At 40.0% G+C, this 20906-nt stretch overlaps 1 protein-coding gene across 1 annotated transcript in view; it reads left to right on the forward strand.

The window, feature by feature from the left end:
* LOC139313677 (sodium-dependent neutral amino acid transporter B(0)AT3-like) overlaps positions 1–20600 on the forward strand; it is a 33688-nt gene extending 13088 nt beyond the window's left edge. The window contains exons 4-12 of the mRNA XM_070939107.1: positions 2696–2877; positions 3288–3398; positions 6700–6812; positions 7485–7613; positions 13467–13623; positions 15186–15390; positions 18170–18329; positions 19622–19778; positions 20427–20600. Of these exons, the coding sequence (XP_070795208.1) occupies positions 2696–2877; positions 3288–3398; positions 6700–6812; positions 7485–7613; positions 13467–13623; positions 15186–15390; positions 18170–18329; positions 19622–19778; positions 20427–20600 (1388 nt within the window). The remainder of the gene's footprint in view (positions 1–2695; positions 2878–3287; positions 3399–6699; positions 6813–7484; positions 7614–13466; positions 13624–15185; positions 15391–18169; positions 18330–19621; positions 19779–20426) is intronic.
* Positions 20601–20906: the final 306 nt, after the last annotated feature.

Here is a 20906-nt window from a genome sequence, read left to right on the forward strand (position 1 = left end):
ATGTGTCCTTTTTCTTCTTTGGCATATACAAAAACACTGATTGAAGCACATTTTATGAATAGAGATTTGAGATAAATTGATGTTCACACAGGTCACTTTTCTATATGCCTTTTGAGCTGTGAATTCAAGAAAGTTTATTTCCAGATCAGAAGAATGGACCCTTAGACAAAACTAGCAGTAGGCATGGAATCCAACAGTACTGATTTTCTCGGCAATTTTACAGAAGCTTCTAAAGGAAGGCAAACATTTCTGCCCATGTTTTTTTGTCAATTAAATAGAATCTATGAACAAAATATCAAATGTATTTATAATTTGAGCCTCATTGCATATAAAGATAACTAAGAAGCAACCATCCAGCCTGCTTCGCTTCCTAAGATCTATATGGACAATATTCACTTTCTTAAACCTGTTCTTAATAAGGACTCATACTACTTCAAAGGATAGTCCAATAAATTGCTGATCCTATCCATTCACATTATCCATTGTCTTCTACTTCCCTCAACCTTGCCTAATAATTTTGTGGTCCATCATCCATTTGCATCACATATGCAAAGTATATGAGTTCCACTTGCTGACCATATTGTTCTGAGAACAGTCAGCTTTCATTTGCTCTAGGACTAGCTGATATGCTCCTCTTGTAGGCAATGACATTCTGGTACTCTTAGCAACCATTTCTATATTCTTAATTTGAGGGTGTTTATCTTCTTTACCTCATTCTTTCTACCTGTCCAGATTTCACCACCATACATTATCCTTAGACAGACCGTTGCTTAAGTATTCTGATTTTTCCTGTCATTGAAAAGTCATTCTCCTTCATAACCTTATTTAAATTTGTTGTCCTCTTTCTCCCTAAGATTAGTCTTCTCCAACACACTGTCCATTTATTATATGTCTATTATTCTTGAGGCCAAGAAAACAAAACTTCACTGTTTTGAAATCATATATTCACTAAGGGTGCCTTTCTCCTTTTTAATTTTAACATTAATCTGGGTTTGTTTTTTCTTTCCACTTTTTACTGCTGTGATAATCATAAATGTTTATTCTGATCTCTCTCTTACCCTTGTTCAAGCAAGTAATAAACTTCTAGATGCTAATAAAATAGCGAGCCATAAACTGCAGATGGGAGGCAATTGGCTAAGGTGGTTCATTTACCATTGTCAGACTGCCTTTGCCCTAAATTGGCTGTGAAATGATTATGATTCAAGCAACAGGAAAAAGATATATCCTTTCCTATATCAGTCATATTGTTGACAAAATAGGTTTTAAGTGCTGATGCACTGAAGAAGCTCTTTAGAATAGGGGGAAAAAAGAAGAAACAATGCTAAAAGTGCCTGTATCTTGAGGCAGATTAGACTTGGAAACCAAAAGCTATGGATATTAAAACTACTTTTATTACAGAGTTACAGTAACAGAATTTTCCAAGCCTGAAAATGCCCCTCCCCCCGCCTTTATCTACAATTAAAAAAAAAAAAAATCCTAGGGAAAGTCAAGTTTGAGGTGTTTCCTCAAACTAGATTTAAATAAATTAATCTGGACTCAGATTTCTCTTATCTGTTTCTTTGTTGTATCTCTTCCTCATGTAACTCAAGATCATTCTTACATTCCATTACTGTGCCTGTCTGGGTTTTGATATTTGCCATTAGACCACTCAGGAAAATATGTTTGTCACAGGAAATATGTGATGGTACTTAGAAAGTTATGATAAAATGCAGCTCCAACATCTTTTTTTAAAACACAAGTTCTTATAACAACAACTGAACTGCATTGTAGAAAAGAATGTTGGAGAGAGATTCTGCTTGGCACGATGACTAATGAGGGTTTATAAAACGTCATGAATTCAAACCGTTTGAATGGAAGCAGTTGCTTTTCATTACAAATGGTCTCTTTTGACCATTTTGGTTTTGGAGCTAGAAACAGATTTTCAGCAAGGCACACATTCCCAAGTTGATAGAAAAAGCCTGTTGTAAAAGTGAAACTTGTTTTTTGAAGACCTGAAATGGGACATTTTGAATTCAAAACAGTCACTTTCAAATGTTTCTAATTCTAAATGTTTCATTCACATCACTTAGTTGTTGTTGTTGGCATGCTGTGTATAATTAATATATGACTAATATTATATATTCATGGGACGTGGTCGCTCAATGGCTAAGACGCTGAGCTTGTCGATAGAAAGGTCGGCAGTTCAGCGGTTCGAATCCCTAGTGCTGCGTAACAGGGTGAGCTCCCGTTACTTGTCCCAGCTTCTGCCAACCTAGCAGTTTGAAAGCACGTAAAAAATACAAGTAGAAAAATAGGGACCACATTTGGTGGGAAGGTAACAGCATTCCGTGTGCCTTTGGCGATTAGTCATGCTGGCCACATGACCATGGAGACATCTTTGGACAGCGCTGGCTCTTTGGCTTTGAAACGGAGATGAGCACTACCCCCTAGAGTTGGAAACAGCTAGCACATATGTGCAAGGGGAACATTTACCTTTAATATTATATATATGGTGTATTAACTAACCATGTAACTAATATTAGGGAATTTAGTTAACTTAACTCCTCTTAACTTAGAGGAGGCATTCAAAAATATAAAGTACTACCTTCTGCCTACATTGGGGAAAAAAACTGTAAGCACTTCATCTTTGAATTCATGAAGCAATGTGAATGTTTAGTACCTCTAAGAGTCTTATTTCACGTGTCTCTTATTTTAGAGCTCATCAAAGAATGTGAGCTTAGCTCTGAATCCAATTACTTTTGGTACAGATACACACTGAACATCAGCACGGACATCGCACAGACTGGCCCTTTTGTTTGGTGGTTGATTGCATCTTTGGCCAGTTCCTGGATCATTGTTTACCTCTGTACAGTTAAAGGAATTGAAACAAGTGGAAAGGTGAGGAGTGTCTTTTTCCCAGATGGTTTTTGACTAGCCAACTAACCAAATACTAACTGATCCTGACACTGCATAGATTCCTTCTCAGGCATGGTCAGTCACATAACCTCACTGCAATAATTATTATAGTGGGATGTAACTTAAGAGTTTCTGATTTCCCCCATGGAAGGGGGAAAGGGTAGTTCCTCTGCAGCCCATGTTCATTCCCCCAGCGTTCCATTTATTGGATCCACGGCACTTCATTATTTTGTTGTTAAAAAAATTCAGTGGTAAATTATACAGATTTTGGCAGTTTGAGTTGTGTGTTGGCAGAAAGTTGGTCCACGGTGTGAATAACATGGCTGGACTGTGGTGGGAACATTAACTAGGGTGTCTGTAATGATTTCCTTCTGCTTTTCCTCTCTGTGCAGGCAATTTATGTTACAATCCCTTTTCTATATATAACTTTAACTATATTCCTTATTTATGGACTGACTCTTCCAGGAGCTATTCAAGGGATAATTCATCTGTTCACTCCTGATGCAAGTATATTCCCATTGAATTTCTAGCTGCTTTTAAGAGTTAATTATTTTATTGAGCCTGATCTAAACTTCTAGTTCTCTAACAATTTCAGTTTCAGAAAAGAGTTATTCATAATTTTTACCCACTGAAGCTGCTAGAAGCTATGCATAGAGGGGTGGGAACTGGGAAGTATGTGTGGGGTACTCAGAAACTGACACCTGCACAGAGCTCTATGAATATGATCCTCTGTATCTCAGCCACCATCTATAAGTGCTGAACTATGTAATCAGTTTTGTAATTTCTTTGCTTATTATACCTTATTTAGAGAAATTTGGAATTTATTAGTGTTACTAATGTTAACCAATGGTTGACTAGGCACATGGATTGGAAGTAGCACTTAACAGTGAGTGATCCACTAGATAGTGTTGAAGGCCTCATTGATCGCAACTAGTATGATCAGTCATTAGAAATAATAGGAAGATTAGATTTGTAGGGCCATAGATTTCACACTCCAGCATCAGATTTTATATCAGTGGTTCTCAACCTTCCTAATGCCGCGACCCTTTAATACAGTTCCTCATGTTGTGGTGACCCCCAACCAGGGGTGGGTTCTAATTTTTTTTTACTACTGGTTCTGTGGGCGTGGCTTATTTTGTGGGTGTGGCTTGGAGGTCATGTGACTGGGTGGGCGTGGCTAGCTGGTCATGTGACCGGGTGGCCATGGCTATGTGTATAGGGACTACTCAGAGGGCTGAAAAAAGTCATTTCTGACAGGTCCTCACACTTTTGACTGGTTCTCACACTTATGACCATCCTCACATTTATGCCCGTGCAGCATTCTTAACAACCATATCACTCATTTCACAACTGCTTCTTTTCACCATGGTAATAAGATAGGGCAAAAAACGTAAAATGTGAGGATAGTCGTAAATTCGAGATCTGGTCAAAAGTGCGAGGACCAGTCAAAAATAACTTTTTCAACCCTCTGAGTAGTCCATGTGCACAAAAGGACTACCCAGAGGGCTGACAAAAGTGATTTCGGACAGGTCCTCACACTTTTGACCGGTCTTCGCACTTATGACTGGTCATCATTTATGCCCATTGTAGCATTCTTAACAACCATGTCACTCATTTCACAACTGCTTCTCTTCACCATGGTGACAAGATAGGGCAAAAACGTAAAATGTGAGGACAGTCGTAAGTTCGAGGACTGGTCAAAAGTGCTAGGACCAGCCAGAAATAACTTTTTCAGCCCTCTGAGTAGTCCATATGCATAAAAGGATACAGCAATAGAGAGGGATGAAGAAAGGGAAGGGAAATTAGAGTAGGAGTGAGGGTAAGAGAGGGAGGAAGAGAGGAGGAGAAGGAGAAAGGAAGAGGAAGTAGGAAGGAGAAGAAGAGGGGGAGGAAGAGAAAGTAAGAAGGAAAGAAAAGAGAGAGGTGGTAGGTTTGAGGAGAAAGATTGCTGTACAATAAAAAAGATGAAAGGGAAGAAAGCGACCCCAAACAAATATAAAGATATTAAGATAAAGAATGAATTGTTAAACTTTAAAGAATAAAAGAGAACAAATATGAATAAATAACAATAATTAGAAACACACATACAAACATACAATGTATTTTCTTTGAACAGAGTATTTGGCCGGTTCACAAATTTAAACAGTGTTTAGTCATTTCAATTAAATTTACAATTTCTATATTTCCTTTTTGCCATATTTATTCCTCATCTATTTTTGTAAAAAACCAATATTACCCTTCATCCTCATCTCTAATCTTAATCAAATTCAATTTTTCCCTTCTATTCTATATTATACCCCTTCCCATTGTCATCTATTTTTATATCCATGCTCACATTGGTTAATTATGTAATATTACAGTTGTTTAATATAAATTCAACATTTTAATATAAATCAATTAGTTATATAACTACCTTTTTTGTATATTAATTAATATGAACATGAATATTCCAATTATTTCCATGCAATCCAATTTCTTACAAATCAATTAATTATATTTACCAATAATAATAAACCAAATAATTTTCCCCATATATTCCTCCAAATCACAACTTAACCATTTCTGCTTTCAACACAATATACAATTAATAGTATCTCAATTATTACAATTCCCTAGTTAAATAGAGCTTTTTTTCTTTTGTGTTTTAAAATCTTGAACTCTCCTCTTTTTCCCTAAATTTCCCATTGTTTGCACCTACCTTTTTTGGTGAGGAAAAAGAAAAGAAATCTGCCTGCCTAATTTTCCAACATTGCAGCAACAGCAAAGCAGTTTCAGTTTCGTTTTTCAGGATAGCTAGGGGAAAAAAAATCTGCTCCAGCAAGCAGCAAGCCCCGAGCAAAACAGCTGAGAGCAAATCAGCTGAGGGTCGGGAGCCGATCTAATCAAGGGCTAATTAGCCTATGCTGAAGCTCCGCGGGCCAATAAAATTACAAAAAAATACTGAACCACTTGTTATATTGCTGGCTCGCCCGCCCCTCGCCCACCACTATTTATTGGCAATAAATAGTGGTGCGGAGGGGCAGGGCGAGCCAGCAATTTAACAAAGCCCCGCAGCAAGAATTTAAACAGTTGTTTTTTCCTCTAGCCATCAGCTGGGACTCAGGAGGCAGCAATAGATTGGGAGTGGGTGGGGTAAGCGAATGGCCGGCGATCCAACAGAGCAGAGAGTGAGGGTGAGTGAAGGCGTGGGGGGGCGAGAGAGGACTTTGGCGACCCCTGTGAAATAGCCGTTCGACCCTCAAAGGGGTCGTGACCCCCAGGTTGAGAACCGCTGTTTTATATGCTTTCTACAGCAACCTGTTACCTACCTTTATAACTCTTCATTTATTCATTTGCTTCCTAGTTGTGCACCAGATCCCTAACATCATTAGGAAAGCTGTAATTATTTTTTAGCTGATGTTACCTTATATAGGAATTATTCCTTTAATTTTTAGGATCTCACCAATTTATACCTCACCAGTGTTAGAAAGAGAGATAAATCATACACCTACATATACCATATATGGTATATATGGAACACTTAATAAGCATGCTTTTAGTAAATTTATTCATAAATAAGTTCTATAGTCTATTTAATATTTAAGGTTTATTTTTATAAGTAGCTTTAAATTGGGGTGTTGTATCTATAGCATTATAGTAAACCATTTCTTTTATTGATTTTAGAAACATTTGTGATTTTAACTTGAATCTTGTAACCTCTTATAGTAATTACACAAAATGCTGGTCAGGGACATAACATAAAGATGACAGCTAATGGGGTGCATTGTATTTTCTACTTCATTTTTATTTTTAATGTTTTAACAGTTCACAGTGCTAACAAATCCACGTATATGGCTTGATGCAGCCAGCCAGTGTTTCTTCTCCCTTTCTTTAGCACTTGGAGGACATATAGCATTTTCAAGCTACAATCCACAAAAGTAGGTGTAATGTAGTCTAATATTGTATATCTTAACCCAGTGCTCAACATATGGAAATTTTATTTGTGTCAGTAAATTCAAAATCATTTTTTACACCCATAGTAAGTGAAAAGAAAGAATTTAAACAAAGTTAGCTTTTCTTGCTCCTTTGTAGCAACCTGTACATTCAGTGTAAAGTTATCTTATTTTGTTGCCTAAAGAAGGCAACAAGTCCTTTCAAGTAACCCTAAGATTATTTCCAGGAGCAATTGAACATAACTATGTAGCTTTCTTTCTTTTTTTTTTTTTTTGGAAGTGAATGGAATTTTGCTAGTATCTTCTATCATAGTTCTTTTTTTTTTTTTTTTTTTTTTTTTTACTTCTCAGTCTAGCCTAAAGCTCTAACATTTTTTGGTGATTTCCTGATCCTGCTAACTAATACAACTGCTTAACTTCCTGCTTAATTTCTAACTCCAGACAAGGTAGTTCATTACAACCACCTGAGTCGATTGGCCTAATAAAATAAAATGTAAATTTCATCTGCTGCATCTATGAAGTGTATCATAAACTTAAGGATACCTTAGTTCACATTTACAATTAGACCAGTGATTAGAGTTCTGACATAAATGACAATTTTCATACTTAGTACTGCCTGTTGGAAAGTTTAATCTGTTTTATTTCTTTTTCTTCTAGAAATGACTGTCAAAAAGATTCTGTCATAATAGCCACAGCGAACAGTTTAACATCTATATATACCTCAATTGTCATCTTTTCAATTCTTGGGTTCAAAGCAACAATAAGCTACTGGGACTGTTTGGATGGGTAAGCTATTAAAATAATTTAACATTCAATTCTCACTTTAATTTTGCTTTGCATTCCATATTATTTTGTTAGCTTCCATTATGATTTAACTACTTTGAGGAGTGCTACAGAATGGATGAATATAAACCATATAATTTATATAATAGTACATTCCAGTATTTTTAATTCTGGGTAACTTAAAATGTCCCCTTCATGGATTACTGCCTTGTCGTGCAAAGGGGCTTGTGTAGCTCAATGAAGCTATAAGCTATACTGTGCAGGGATACCCAAGATGGGCAGGTCATAGCAGAGAGTTCTGACAAAACGTGATCCACTGGAGAAGGAAATGGCAACCCACTCCAGTATCTTTGCCATGAAAACCCCATGGACAGTACCAAAAGGCAAAAAGATATGATGCCGGAAGATGTGCCCCTCAGGTCGGAAGGTGTCCAATATGTTATTGGGGAAGAGCAGAGGGTTAGTACTAGTAGTGCCAGAAAGAGTGAAGCAACTGGGCCGAAGCCAAAAGGAAGCTCAGCTGTGGATGCATCTGGTGGTGAAAGGAAAGTCCGATGCTGTAAAGATTTTTTCTCCATAGGAACCTGGAATGTAAGATCCATGAATCAAGGACGTCGTCAAACAAGAGATGAAAAGACTGAACTTTTAATTTAATTCAGATGACCATCAGGTATACTACTGTGGGCAAGAATGCCTCAGAAGAAATGGAGTAGCCTCCCTAATCAATAAAAGAGTAGGAAAAGCAATACTGGGATACAATCCCCAAAATTATAGAATGATCTCAGTTCGAATCCAAGGCAAACCATTCAATATCACAGTAGTCCAAGTCTATGCCCCAACCACTGGTGCTGAAGAGGATGAAATTGACTGATTCTATGAAGCCCTACAGCACCTTATAGAATTAACACCAAGAAATGATGTCCTTATCATTATGGGGGATTGGAATGCTAAAGTAGGAAGCCAAAAGATAACTGCAATAACAGGCAAGTTTGGCCTTGGAGTACAAAATGAAGCAGGGCACAGGCTGATAGAAATCTGTCAAGATAATACGATGGTCATAGCAAACGCTCTTTTCCAACAACCCAAGAGATGACTCTATACATGGACATCATCAGACCGTCAACACAGAAATCAGTTTGACTATGTGCTCTGCAGCCAAGGATGGAGAAGCTCTATACAGTCAGCAAAAACAAGACCGGGAGCTGACTGTGGCTCAAATCCCGAGCTTCTCATTACAAAATTTAGACTTAAATTGAAGAAAGTAGGGAAAAGCACTAGGCCACTCAGGTATGAACTAAATCATATCCCTGATGAATGTACAGTAGAGGTGACAAATAGATTTAAAGAATTAGATCTGATAGACAGAGTGCCTGAAGAACTAGGGACAGAGGTTCGCAACATTGTACAAGATGTAGCAACTAAAACCATCCCAAAGAAAAAGAAAGGCAAGAAAGCAAAATGGTTGTCTGAGGAAGCTTTGCAAATAGCTGAGGAAAGAAGGGAAGCGAAAGGTAAGGAGAAAGAGAAAGATGCACCCAATTGAATGCAGAATTCCAGAGAATAGCTAGAAGAGATAAGAGATAAGAATGCATTCTTAAATGAATAGTGCAAAGAAATAAAAGGAAACAATAGAATAGGTAGGACCAGAGATCTCTTCAAGAAAATTGGAGATATGAAGGGAATGTTTCATGCAAAGATGGGTATGATAAAGGGCCAAAATGGCAGGGACCTAACAGAGGCAGAAGAGATTAAGAAGAGGTGGCAAAATTACACAGAAGAACTATACAAGAACTAGCTTAACATCCCTGATAACCACGATGGGGTGGTCACTGACCACTCCATCGCCAAACATCCTAGAACAGGCATCCTCAAACTATGGCCCGAGGGCTGGATACGGCCCACTGACACAATGTTTCCAGCCTGCGCAGTGGTGGGATTCAGCCCTGCCCCCTGCCCTGCCACTCCCCCCACTCCTCGCATTGCTGACTTTTCCTGGCTGATGGGGGCCTGGGGAAGAGCATTTGCAGCATTTCCCCATCCGTTACCAGACCCAACACGTGGCACCCGACCGGGCTTCCCTGAAGCGTCACAGGGGGTTGGGTAGGAAACAGCCACCTCTTCCTGGAATTTGGCTGCAACCCTCCCTCTCCAGTGGCGGAGATGGCTGTTCTCCTTCAGGAGCAGGCAGCCAAGTGGGAGAAGGATGGGCAACCAAGCAGTGGGGGAGTGGGAGAGAAGGCAGGGGCTGTTGCAGCATCCACTCCCTAGCTCGCTCGGTCTCGCCAGCCCCACTTTACCAACAGGTGAATGAGCTCGGAACGGAGATGCAGCAGGGAGGGCTGCAAGGCAGAAGACTGCCATCAGTCCAGGGAAGGGACCACAGGAGGGGCTCTGTCACTTGGGCAGCACCCTGAAAGCGCTGTGGAGCTCATGGAGGTCCATTAGGCCAGTGCCATCACCAAGGCAAAGCGGCCAGCTAGAAAGACTGATTAGAAGAGGTAAAAACATGCCCCTTTCCAGCAGGCAAAAGGTGGCCACCATGTGTGTGGAAAGCTCGATCCTCATCGGCGCTATGGCCGCCCAAGACCAACTGGGATTGCGTTCCTCCCTCCCATTTCTGCTGGGCCTTGGCAACCAGGGCTCCAATGGGGATCTGGCTTTCTCCACTCACGGTGGCCGCAGCCTAGTGGACCTGTGCAAGCTGCTGACAGCCTCGGTGGTGCACGAGGGGAACGTGCTTTTCTAACTGTTCTCTTCGCTTCTTCGGGCTGTGTGGGTCTGCCGAGTGGCGGCGGAGTTGCCACCCAGGAGCTGCCAGGGATATAGACTCCCGATGATGTGCCTCCTTCAATGAGGCTGTTCGTCAAGGAGAGCAGATCTCCACCCTGTCCTGTGAGGCAGCAGTGGTTTTGAGGCACTGCCTGAGTGCCGCAGCTCCTTCAGATGGAGCCCTGAGGCTGCAGTCCCTTCCCCGGACTGAAGGCAGCCTTCTGCCTTGCACCCTCTCCCCGCATCTCCGTTCTGAGCTCGTGCGCCTGTTGGCAAAGTGGGGCTGGCGAGACGAGACGAGAACGAGCTAGGGAGTGGCTGTGAGGGACGGGGGAAGGGATGGCTACCCAGTGGACCAGCGCTGCTGAGCCCCCGTCTTAGGGCTTCCTTGCCATATCCACTCCAAGCAATCCCTGCCCAGTCCAATTCTGCTTCCCAGATGTGTGGAGCCCTTGCCCGAGCCTGTTGCACGTGTTTGGCACGTGTGGAGGAAGCTCAGGCCAGTGAGATTCCAAAAGCAGATTGAGACTGCTGCGATGCGAATGGAATGGGATTCAGCAAGGTTTCTCTTCCCCACCCCCATTTGCTCTTCTAGCATACTTTTCTTGAGCGAGAGAGAGGGAGGGAGGGAGAGAGATGTTGATTGTAACCTCCTTAGGGCTGAGAAGAATTACTGCAAAACTGAGTTTTCTGGACCACTAGACTCGTAAACAACTTAAAAAATGATCTAGTAAAAAGAAAAGTCAAACAAAAGCAAATAAAACACTCCCAGAAAGAAAACAAATTAAAGTTTAATTTGTGTGTATTATTTAATGGACTGCTAAATTGGCAAAATGGACTGCTAAATTGGCCATGCCCACCGAGCCACACCCAGCCACCCACATGTCCACCAAGCCATGCCCACCTAGCCAGTCTGGCCCCCCAACAGTCTAAAGGACCCTGAAGCGGTCCCCTGTTCAAAAAGTTTGAGGACTCCTGCTATATACTGTCGCCCTGCCTATTTAACTTATATGTAGAGCACATCATGAGAAAGGCAGGGCTAGATGAATCAAAAGTTGGAGTTAAGATTGCCGGGAGAAACATCAACAACCTCAGATATGCCGATGATACCACTCTAATGGCAGAAAGCGAAGAGGAACTAAAGAGCCTCTTGATGCTGGTGAAGGAGAGTGCAAAAGTTGGCTTGAAACTCAACATTACAAAAACTAAGATCATGGAATCTGGCCCTCTTAATTCCTGGCAAATAGATGGGGAAGAAATGGAGTGACAGATTTTATTTTCCTGAGCTCCAAGATTACCGCAGATGGGGACTGCAACCAAGAAATTAAAAGACGCTTGATCCTGGGAAGGAAACCTATGGCAAATCTAGACAGCATACTAAAAAGCAGAGACATCACCCTGCCAACAAAAGTGTGTATAGTCAAGGCTATGGTTTTCCCAGTTGCAATGTATGGCTGTGAAAGTTGGACCATAAGAAAGGCTGAGCGCCGAAGAATTGAGGCCTTTGAGCTATGGTGCTGGAGAAGACTCCTGCGAGTCCCTTGGACTGCAAGGCAATCAAACCGGTCAGTCCTAGAGGAGATCAACCCTGACTGCTCTTTAAAAGGCCAGATCCTGAAGATGAAACTCAAATACTTTGGCCACCTAATGAGAAGGAAGGACTCACTGGAGAAGAGCCTAATGTTGGGAAAGATTGAGGGCAAAAGAAGAAGGGGACGGCAGAAAATGAGGTGGCTGGATGGAGTCACTGAAGCAGTTGGCGTGAGCTTAAATGGACTCCAGGGGATGGTAGAGGACAGGAAAGCCTGTCCATGGCCTTCATGGCCTGTCCAAGGCCTGTCCATGGGGTCACAATGGGTCGGACATAACTTCGCAACTAACAACAACTTAAAATGTTAAAACGGCACAGCTGTGATCATCAGAACCTTTTTAAAACTTTTTTTAAAGCATTTTTTTACTACCTATTTGCCTGAACCAGTAGTAAAAAATGCTTTAAAAAGTCATGCCCATCCAGTCACATGACCCCCAACAAGCCACACTCACCAAGCCACGCCCACAGAACCAGTAGCAACAAATTTTACATTTCACCACTACTTGGTTATTACATAAGCGAATGGGACAGCTATGCTAGAGTCACATTTCATTAAAAAGAAATGGCCACTCCAAAAGAATTAGTTCCAGGACAGCAAATACGGCACATGAAACATTTTTTGACTCAACAAAGATATTTTTGCCTCCACTTCACATAAAATTTAGACTATGAAAAATTAATTTTCAGCATTCTCTTCTGGAAATATTCAGCTAAATGGAACTATTATAAAATTAAATATAATCAGATTTCCTTCCTTCCTTCCTTCCTTCCTTCCTTCCTTCCTTCCTTCCTTCCTTCCTTCCTTCCTTCCTTCCTTCCTTCCTCCCTCCCTCCCTCCCTCCCTCCCTTTTCTAATCACCTGATGTTCTGAAATTATTACAGTGTGTGAAACCTTTTTAAACTTTTGTGTGCCTGGAACGGGAAGCAATTATTGTACTTCCCAGGATTTAGAAAATAGACAGCCCAAAACTGTGTTGACTGCGTTTTTTGGGGTGAGTGGGATCAGTGAGCAGCATTCATATCGAATTACTGACTCATATTAACTGTTTAATAACAAGATTTTTTTTACAAGTACTGCTTTCAAGGCACATATCTATTTATCTTCTATTATTTTATTCTCTTATTTCTATTTTTATTTATTCTGTCTTTTATTTCTGTTTCCTAAGTAAATAAAGTTTTGCATGTGTCTCTTTTATGCTTCTTCTGCTATTTTTACCCTTATATTTTTTTTTTATTTCCTATAATACACGGGTTACATGTTGCTTTCCATTCACCATTTCATCAACCTTAGGCAGTTAGGCTAGTGGTAAGGAATCACGATGTGTAATTCAATATTTGGAGTGTCTCCTGTTGCCCACATGTATGCTATGTGGGTGATGCTATTTGGCTATATGTAAGCATGCATACTCAAAGTGATAGCAATTAGGAGCAAAAGTTGGCTTGCTAACCATGGTAGCAATGCAAATAATTCATACCTTTTTGAATTTCCACAACAGTAATATTGAATTACTCACAACTGCATTTCATTTGATGGGACAAAGCATTTCAAGACAGAACTATACACTCTGGCTCGAGTCTCTGCTCCAAGCTGCCCCATCAAGAGTTTCTGCTCTCAAGCTGCAAAAATGTGATCTTCAACATTTTCTTGATAAGGTACGGTAAGCATATTACTGAGAGGTCCTTTTTTCCTATGAAAGAATGCTATGGATTCCTTGTACACGTAGTCCTTGACTTACAACAGTTCATTTAGTGACTGTTCAAAGTTTCAATGGCACTGAATAAGTGAGTTACGACAGTTTTTCACATTTCCGACCATTGCAGCATCCCCATGGTCATGTGTGCAGATGCTTGGCGACTGATTCAAATTTATGACGGTTGCAGCGTTCCAGTCATGTGATCCCCTTTTTGCAACCTTCTGACAAGCAAAGTCAGTGGGGAAGCCAGATTCACTTAACAACCACTTGACTAATTTAACAACTGCAATGATTCACTTAACAATCGTGGCAAGAAAAGTCATAAAATGGGGCAAAATGCACTTAACAAATGTCTCACTTAGCAACAGAAATTTTCAGCTCAATTGTGGTCATAAGTAGAGGATTACCTGTATTGGGATCATTTTTCCCCTCTCTTTTACCTAAGCCGCTTTGTCTGCACTGAGAGCATATTGAGAAGTGTACACCAGCAGTGAGATTCAGAGAGCCACTTTAGCAATGGAAAAGGCTTGGTCAGACCAAGTATTGCTACCAAATTGACCAATTTCCCTTTAGGTGCTATTTTCCATTCAAGACTTTTGTATCAAACTGATGCTGGTATGTATTCATTGGATTTGAATTTTCCTCCAGTATTCCTATGCCGTAAATATCTTAAATTCATGTTCATTGACTGCTTACCTGGATAGCTTTTCTATTTGAGCAACATCCTGTGAAGAATGTGTAATGAGAAAACTGGTATGTTAGGGAAAATGTTTTCAGACTAGCTTTTTTTACATAGCTTTCTGTTTCAAATTAGTTGAGGGTAATTTTAAAGTCACATTCTCCTTCTGTATATTCAAAGAGAAATGTATACAATTTGTTTCTGTGAGAAAAGTGGCTACATGACATGATGAGAAATTGATTTTAAAAAAATCAAATGCCAGGATTGGAATTTTTTTTCTTCATAATAATTTTCATTTTATGAAACTAATTGTTATGAGATTCAGGACAGTTAAAAGACAGCGTTCTTTTTATCCAGTTAAAACGATGTGTTCAAAAAGGCAAATCTGTTCCAAAGGTTCTTATGATACTCTGTAATGCAACCCCGCTTTTTATAGTGATGGTTCTATGGCCATCTTTGCTAGACATACTGAAAATGAAGGGTGGGGCATAGCAACCATGTGAAATGTATTTCTGTTAAAGGTCTTTTATTTACTTAGTTTAGTTCACTTATTTACTTAGTTTACTTATTTATTTCCTGGAAAATAAAATAGTAAACATATCCCCACACTGGTATCTCTAATAACCTCCACTTTTTAAAACTATTTTAAATTAATCTCATTTCGCAAGTTTTAGCTGCTGGGAAGATATCCTTGCCCATGCCTGGATTTTCATTTTCTAGATGGATATGCTAAATTTTAGTCCACATTGATTAACCAGTCAAGACTTGCCTTTGCAAAATAATATTTACAGATGTGTGTGGCCGATCAGATTAATTGCCTATTCCATTTTGAAATTTTGCAGAGTGCTTCTGGGCCTGGCCTGGCCTTTATTGTATTCACTGAAGCTGTAACAAGGATGCCTGGAAGCCAGATGTGGTCAATTCTGTTTTTCCTCATGCTCTTCTGCCTGGGGCTGTCTTCTATGTTTGGACTCATTCAGGGCATCTTAACTCCTTTCATTGAAATTCCTCTTGTGTCAAAATACTTACGCAAAGAAGTTTCTTGTGGTAAGACTGCCTTTGAAAAGAGTTTCAATTTCAACTTTTTTTTCCTTTTTTTTAAAAGTTGCGGACAGTGCTATTGAATATTTACCTGATTACCTAACTATAGCGCTTCAAGGTAGTCCAAGTAAAGTATGGATGGGCCTTTGAAACTACTTCTCCAGGTACCTCATTTGGGTGACAGGGGTTCAACCAAAGCCATTCCCAAGGAAGTTCACTTTCAACTGCCCCATAAGAGTTTCCTTCCCCACTTCATTAGGATATGTGAGTGTGGACATGGGGAGAGAGCGGGAACATCCACGAGTGGATCTGTGATATTAAAATAGCAGCCACAAGTACATGATTCAAGCTCTACTCCTTAGTATATACAGTATACAGTGGGGCAAAAAAGTATTTAGTCAGCCATCAATTGTGCAAGTTCTCCCACTTAAAAAGATGAGAGGGGCCTGTAATTGTCATCATAGGTAGACCTCAACTATGAGAGACAAAATGAGAAAACAAATCCAGACAATCACATTGTCTGATTTGGAAAGAATTTATTTGTAAATTATGGTGGAAAATAAATATTTGGTCAATATCAAAAGTTCATCTCAATACTTAATAATTACTGTTATATATCCTTTGTTGGCAATGACAGAGGTCAAACATTTTCTGTAAGTCTTCACAAGGTTGGCACACACTGTTGCTGGTATGTTGGCCCATTCCTCCATGCAGATCTCTAGAGCAGTGATGTTTTGGGGCTGTCGCTGGGCAACACAGACTTTCAACTCCCTCCAAAGGTTTTCTATGGGGTTGAGATCTGGAGACTGGCTAGGCCACTCCAGGATCTTGAAATGCTTCTTACGAAGCCCTTCGTTGAAATGCTTCAACGAAGCTCCTTCGTTGCCCGGGCGGTGTGTTTGGGATCATTGTCATGCTGAAAGACCCAGCCACGTTTCATCTTCAATGCCCTTGCTGATGGAAGGAGATTTGCACTCAAAATCTCACGATACATGGCCGCGTTCATTCTTTCCTGTACACGGTCAGTCGTCCTGATCCCTTTGCAGAGAAACAGCCCCAAAGCATGATGTTGCCACCCCCATGCTTCACAGTAGGTATGGTGTTCTTTGGATGCAACTCAGCATTCTCTCTCCTCCAAACATGACGAGTTGTGTTTCTACCAATCAGTTCTACTTTGGTTCCACCTGACCATATGACATTCTCCCAATCCTCTTCTGGATCATCAAAATGCTCTCTAGCAAACATCAGATGGGCCCGGACATGTACTGGCTTAAGCATGGGGACACATCTGGCACTGCAGGATCTGAGTCCCTGGCAGCGTAGTGTGTTACTCATGGTAGCCTTTGTTATGTTGGTCCCAGCTCTCTGCAGGTCATTCACTAGGTCCCCCCGTGTGGTTCTGGGATTTTTGCTCACCGTTCTTGTGATCGTTTTGACCCCATGGGGTGAGATCTTGCGTGGAGCCCCAGGGAGATTATCAGTGGTCTTGTATGTCTTCCATTTTCTAATTATTGCTCCCACAGTTGATTTCTTCACACCAAGCTGCTTGCCTATTGCAGATTCAGTCTTCCTAGCCGGGTGCAGGTCTACAATTTTGTTTCTGGTGTCCTTTGACAGCTCTTTGGTCTTCACCATAGTGGAGTTTGGAGTGTGACTGTTTGAGGTTGTGGACAGGTGTCTTTTATACTGATAACAAGTTCAAACAGATGCCATTAATACAGGTAATGAGTGGAGGACAGAGGAACCTCTTAAAGAAGAAGTTACAGGTCTGTGAGAGCCAGAAATCTTGCTTGTTTGTAGGAGACCAAATACTTATTTTCCACCATAATTTGCAAATGAATTCTTTCCAAATCAGACAATGTGATTGTCTGGATTTTTGAGGTCTACCTATGATGACAATTACAAGCCTCTCTCATCTTTTTAAGTGGGAGAACTTGCACAATTGGTGGCTGACTAAATACTTTTTTGCCCCACTGTACATATAAACCATATACATGTCTTTGAGTTAAGTCTTGATTCCTGGCAACTGCCTGGACTAGTCTCTGCTGTCTTCTTGGCAACATTTCAGAAGTGGTTTGCCACTGCCTCCTTCCTAGGTCTGAGAGGGTATGACTGGCCAAAGGTTATCCTCCTGGCTTTGTACCTGAGGCAGGAGTAAAACTCGCAAGCTCCTGATTTCTAGACTGATACCTTAAATACATCAAACTGGTGTGTGTGTGTAGACCAGGGGTGGGTTCTACTTACCTTTACTACTGGTTCGTATCGTGCCCGCGCATGCAGATCGCCTATAATGATGTCTGGGTCAGTGGGCGGAGCCTTCCACCAGTTTTACTACCAGTTCTTGCGAACCGGTCCGAACTGGGGGCAACCCACCACTGGTGTAGACACACACACACACACAAACTCTCCCATATGCATTTAGGCAGAAGCTTTTGGTAAGCTAATATTCATAAATTATACAATGTATAGCAAGATAAATTTTTGTGTACATTGTGATGTTTGCCTTTATTGCTGAGCAAAGTACAACACTAAGTGAAATCAGTAGCAGAAACTCTCATCCATGTTTAACCAACTTTACTCCTGTCCTTAAATATTTAGGAGAAATCTGGGGAGGGTGGAGAACAGCAGGATCTGGGGAAATATTAGCAATATCCATGAAAGAAGAAGTTTGACAGATCTGGTATTATCCATGTGCAAAATTTGGGAATATTTAACTGGTTGAGTCAAAATTGCTCTCTTTTTGCATTTTCATTCACACACAACTACTAAACTTTGTCTTCATTAGGTATTATATGCCTTAGTTCCTTTTTGTTGGGTCTCCTTTTTACTACACGATCAGGAAGTTACTGGATTGAAGTGTTTGATAGCTATGGAGGAAGCATACCGTTGCTGATCATTTCTTTATTTGAATTGTACGGCATTGTACATGTTTATGGACTGAAAAGGTAACGAGGTTCTTGTATGTCCACTTCTTAGTAAGTTCTTCAACTGAGACAGCATGGAATGTAAGAGTGGGAAGACCTCAGCCAGAGAACTTCACTGAGTCATCCTCTCTCAGTCCAACCAACTTTATAAGAATTTTAAGGAAAGTAGGAGCAAAAAGAGCTATGCATTTTACCTTGAGTTCCCAAATGAAAGGCAGGATAAACATCTAGTAAATAAATATTTAACAAAAGCATTCTACTAAGATTATACTTATTTTAGTTGAATAAACTTTTATTGTATTCAGAGGTCTGTATACATGATCTTGGTGAAATTCAGATCAGGTGTATGGTAAATCATCATTAGTATCATGCAAAGAAAAGGCTTAAGCTAAGAATAGATGGCTCTCTTAAGGTTAGTTAAAGAAGACTCTCTGGAAGAATTTGAAGTAAAGGTGTTGTCTTGCAACCACCTAGTGCAATTAACTGTTCATCACTTTAATAAAGCAAAACATTTTCACACTTACGGTGAATTAAGACCCCAGCTTTTCATTCTAGCAATTCTGTTTGCCCCTCAGTCAATAGACTTTAGTCAAGAAGTGACATCATCAAAGCTCAAGGCAGACAACTCCAGCCAGTGGGGAGTAATATTTTAAGTTCCCTTTGTCTATAGCAGGGGTGTCAAAATGGTGGCTCGTGGGCTGGATGTGTCATGTGCAGGTAACCCCCCCCCCCCAGCTCCAGAAAGGCGGTAAACGTCATGAAATGCAAGTTTGACACCCATGGTCTATAGTCTTCTGTAAATTAATGCTCTAAGCAACATTTCCCTTATTTGTATTATGTGCAACATGATTCCTCTTAACAGAAGACAAGTTTCTCCAGGAGCAATTAAATAACATTAGTTTTGAAGATTTGTATCTAATGTGCAATACAACTGAATTTAAATTCATGTAGGTCATCACCTGGTTAGAGCTATGAAGCTTTTAAAATATATACACATATGCACACCCATTCTCGAGAAGTGGTTTCCCTCCTTCCCCTTCAACCATTGATTAAAAAAGCAAGACTGCCATTAAGATTCAATTGTTCAGGCTTCACTGCAGTTTGGTATAAAATGATTTCCATCAAGGTATCTTGTAACTAAAACACTTGGAGGTATATCCAAGACTAAGTTTGTGATGTCATTGTAATAGGCGCCTAAAGATGACTACATCCCTCTTATTGCAAAATAAACAGTGATTACATAAAATTGCTATATTGCAAATTCAGACATTCCATTGGAATTGAATTGTGACTATAAACCAATTTGGCCACAGGTTCTGTGATGATGTGGAATGGATGACTGGAAGGCCAGTACATTTCTACTGGAAAGCATCCTGGCAGTTTTTCAGCCCTGTGCTAATGCTTTCAGTCCTTTTGAGCTTTGTAGCCGTTCAGCGGCCATCAACCTACAATGCATGGAATCCAAGCTATGTATGTTAAACTTTTTACTTAATTTCTAGCAATTATTTTTATGCCACAAAAATAAGGACTGAGTCATCACCATAGTATTGCATAAGGGCACCCCCTCAAATTAATCAGCCAACTCAGATTTAGAAAAAGTTAGCTGTAGATGAAAGGCTAACTACAGTTACAAGATATGTATATCAAATTGGCAACAGATTTCTTCTTTGCTGTGTTGCTTTCATTATAGTTTACCTTCTGGAATTTTTAGTTAGGGTTGTTTTTTGTAAGCTGCTCTGAGATCATTATTATAGTCCGGAAGCTGATAAAGAAATAATGCGTAACGAAGGTATATGTCACATATTTGCTCTGCATTGGCTGGGGGCTGTGCTTTTTTTTAATGAGATACCAATTGAGAATACCTTCTGTATATGGGCTAGGATAGCAAGTATGCGTGCATTTATCACACTAAAATAAGAGTAGCATACCTTCTACATTTGAAGAGCAAGTTGCCTCTTACTATTTATTATTCCATGTCTTGGTAAAAACAATATAAGCGAAGATCTCTTTGCAGGAAAAGCAAGACTCATCCTTTTGAAGGATTGTCAAGCTGTGTAGACCCCCTTTGTACTACTATCATTCAGTTTTAATTTTATGCAATGTATGTTTATCTCACAGGAAGACTTTCCTTCAAAACAATCCAAATCTTATCCACGCTGGGTTTTAGTCATTGGTGCCTTGCTTGTGCTCCTACCGTGCATATTTATTCCAACTGGAACCATTTGCCATTTTAAGGAAGTATTGCTGAAAAAGAAGGAGAAGCATCCATGTGAAAGGACCGAAGGCGACTGATGCTCTGGGATTCTATCAGCCGATTCCAGTGATCCATAGTAAACCAGTAGTTCAGATTATCCACGGAGAAAAAGTATACTAAGGCAATCTATGAAAATTAAGTACACACTGTCTATATAAACCTCTGTAGAATTCTTAGGGAAAGTAGTAAAAGTATTTCAAATAAATACCCTTTATACAGTATTATATTCTGTAATGCTAAAAGTTTTCAAGGAATTGTTTTAAACATTTCTCTCCAGTTTTTAACTGAGAAGACAAACCCTAGATTTACAAAAGAAAAAGTATAATAAAAATGATAGGAAAGAG

The sequence above is a fragment of the Pituophis catenifer genome, unplaced genomic scaffold (genome assembly GCF_029215685.1).
Source record: "Pituophis catenifer annectens isolate HBS135680 unplaced genomic scaffold, rPitCat1.0.hap2 SCAF_3, whole genome shotgun sequence".
In the NCBI taxonomy this organism is placed as follows: domain Eukaryota; kingdom Metazoa; phylum Chordata; class Lepidosauria; order Squamata; family Colubridae; genus Pituophis; species Pituophis catenifer.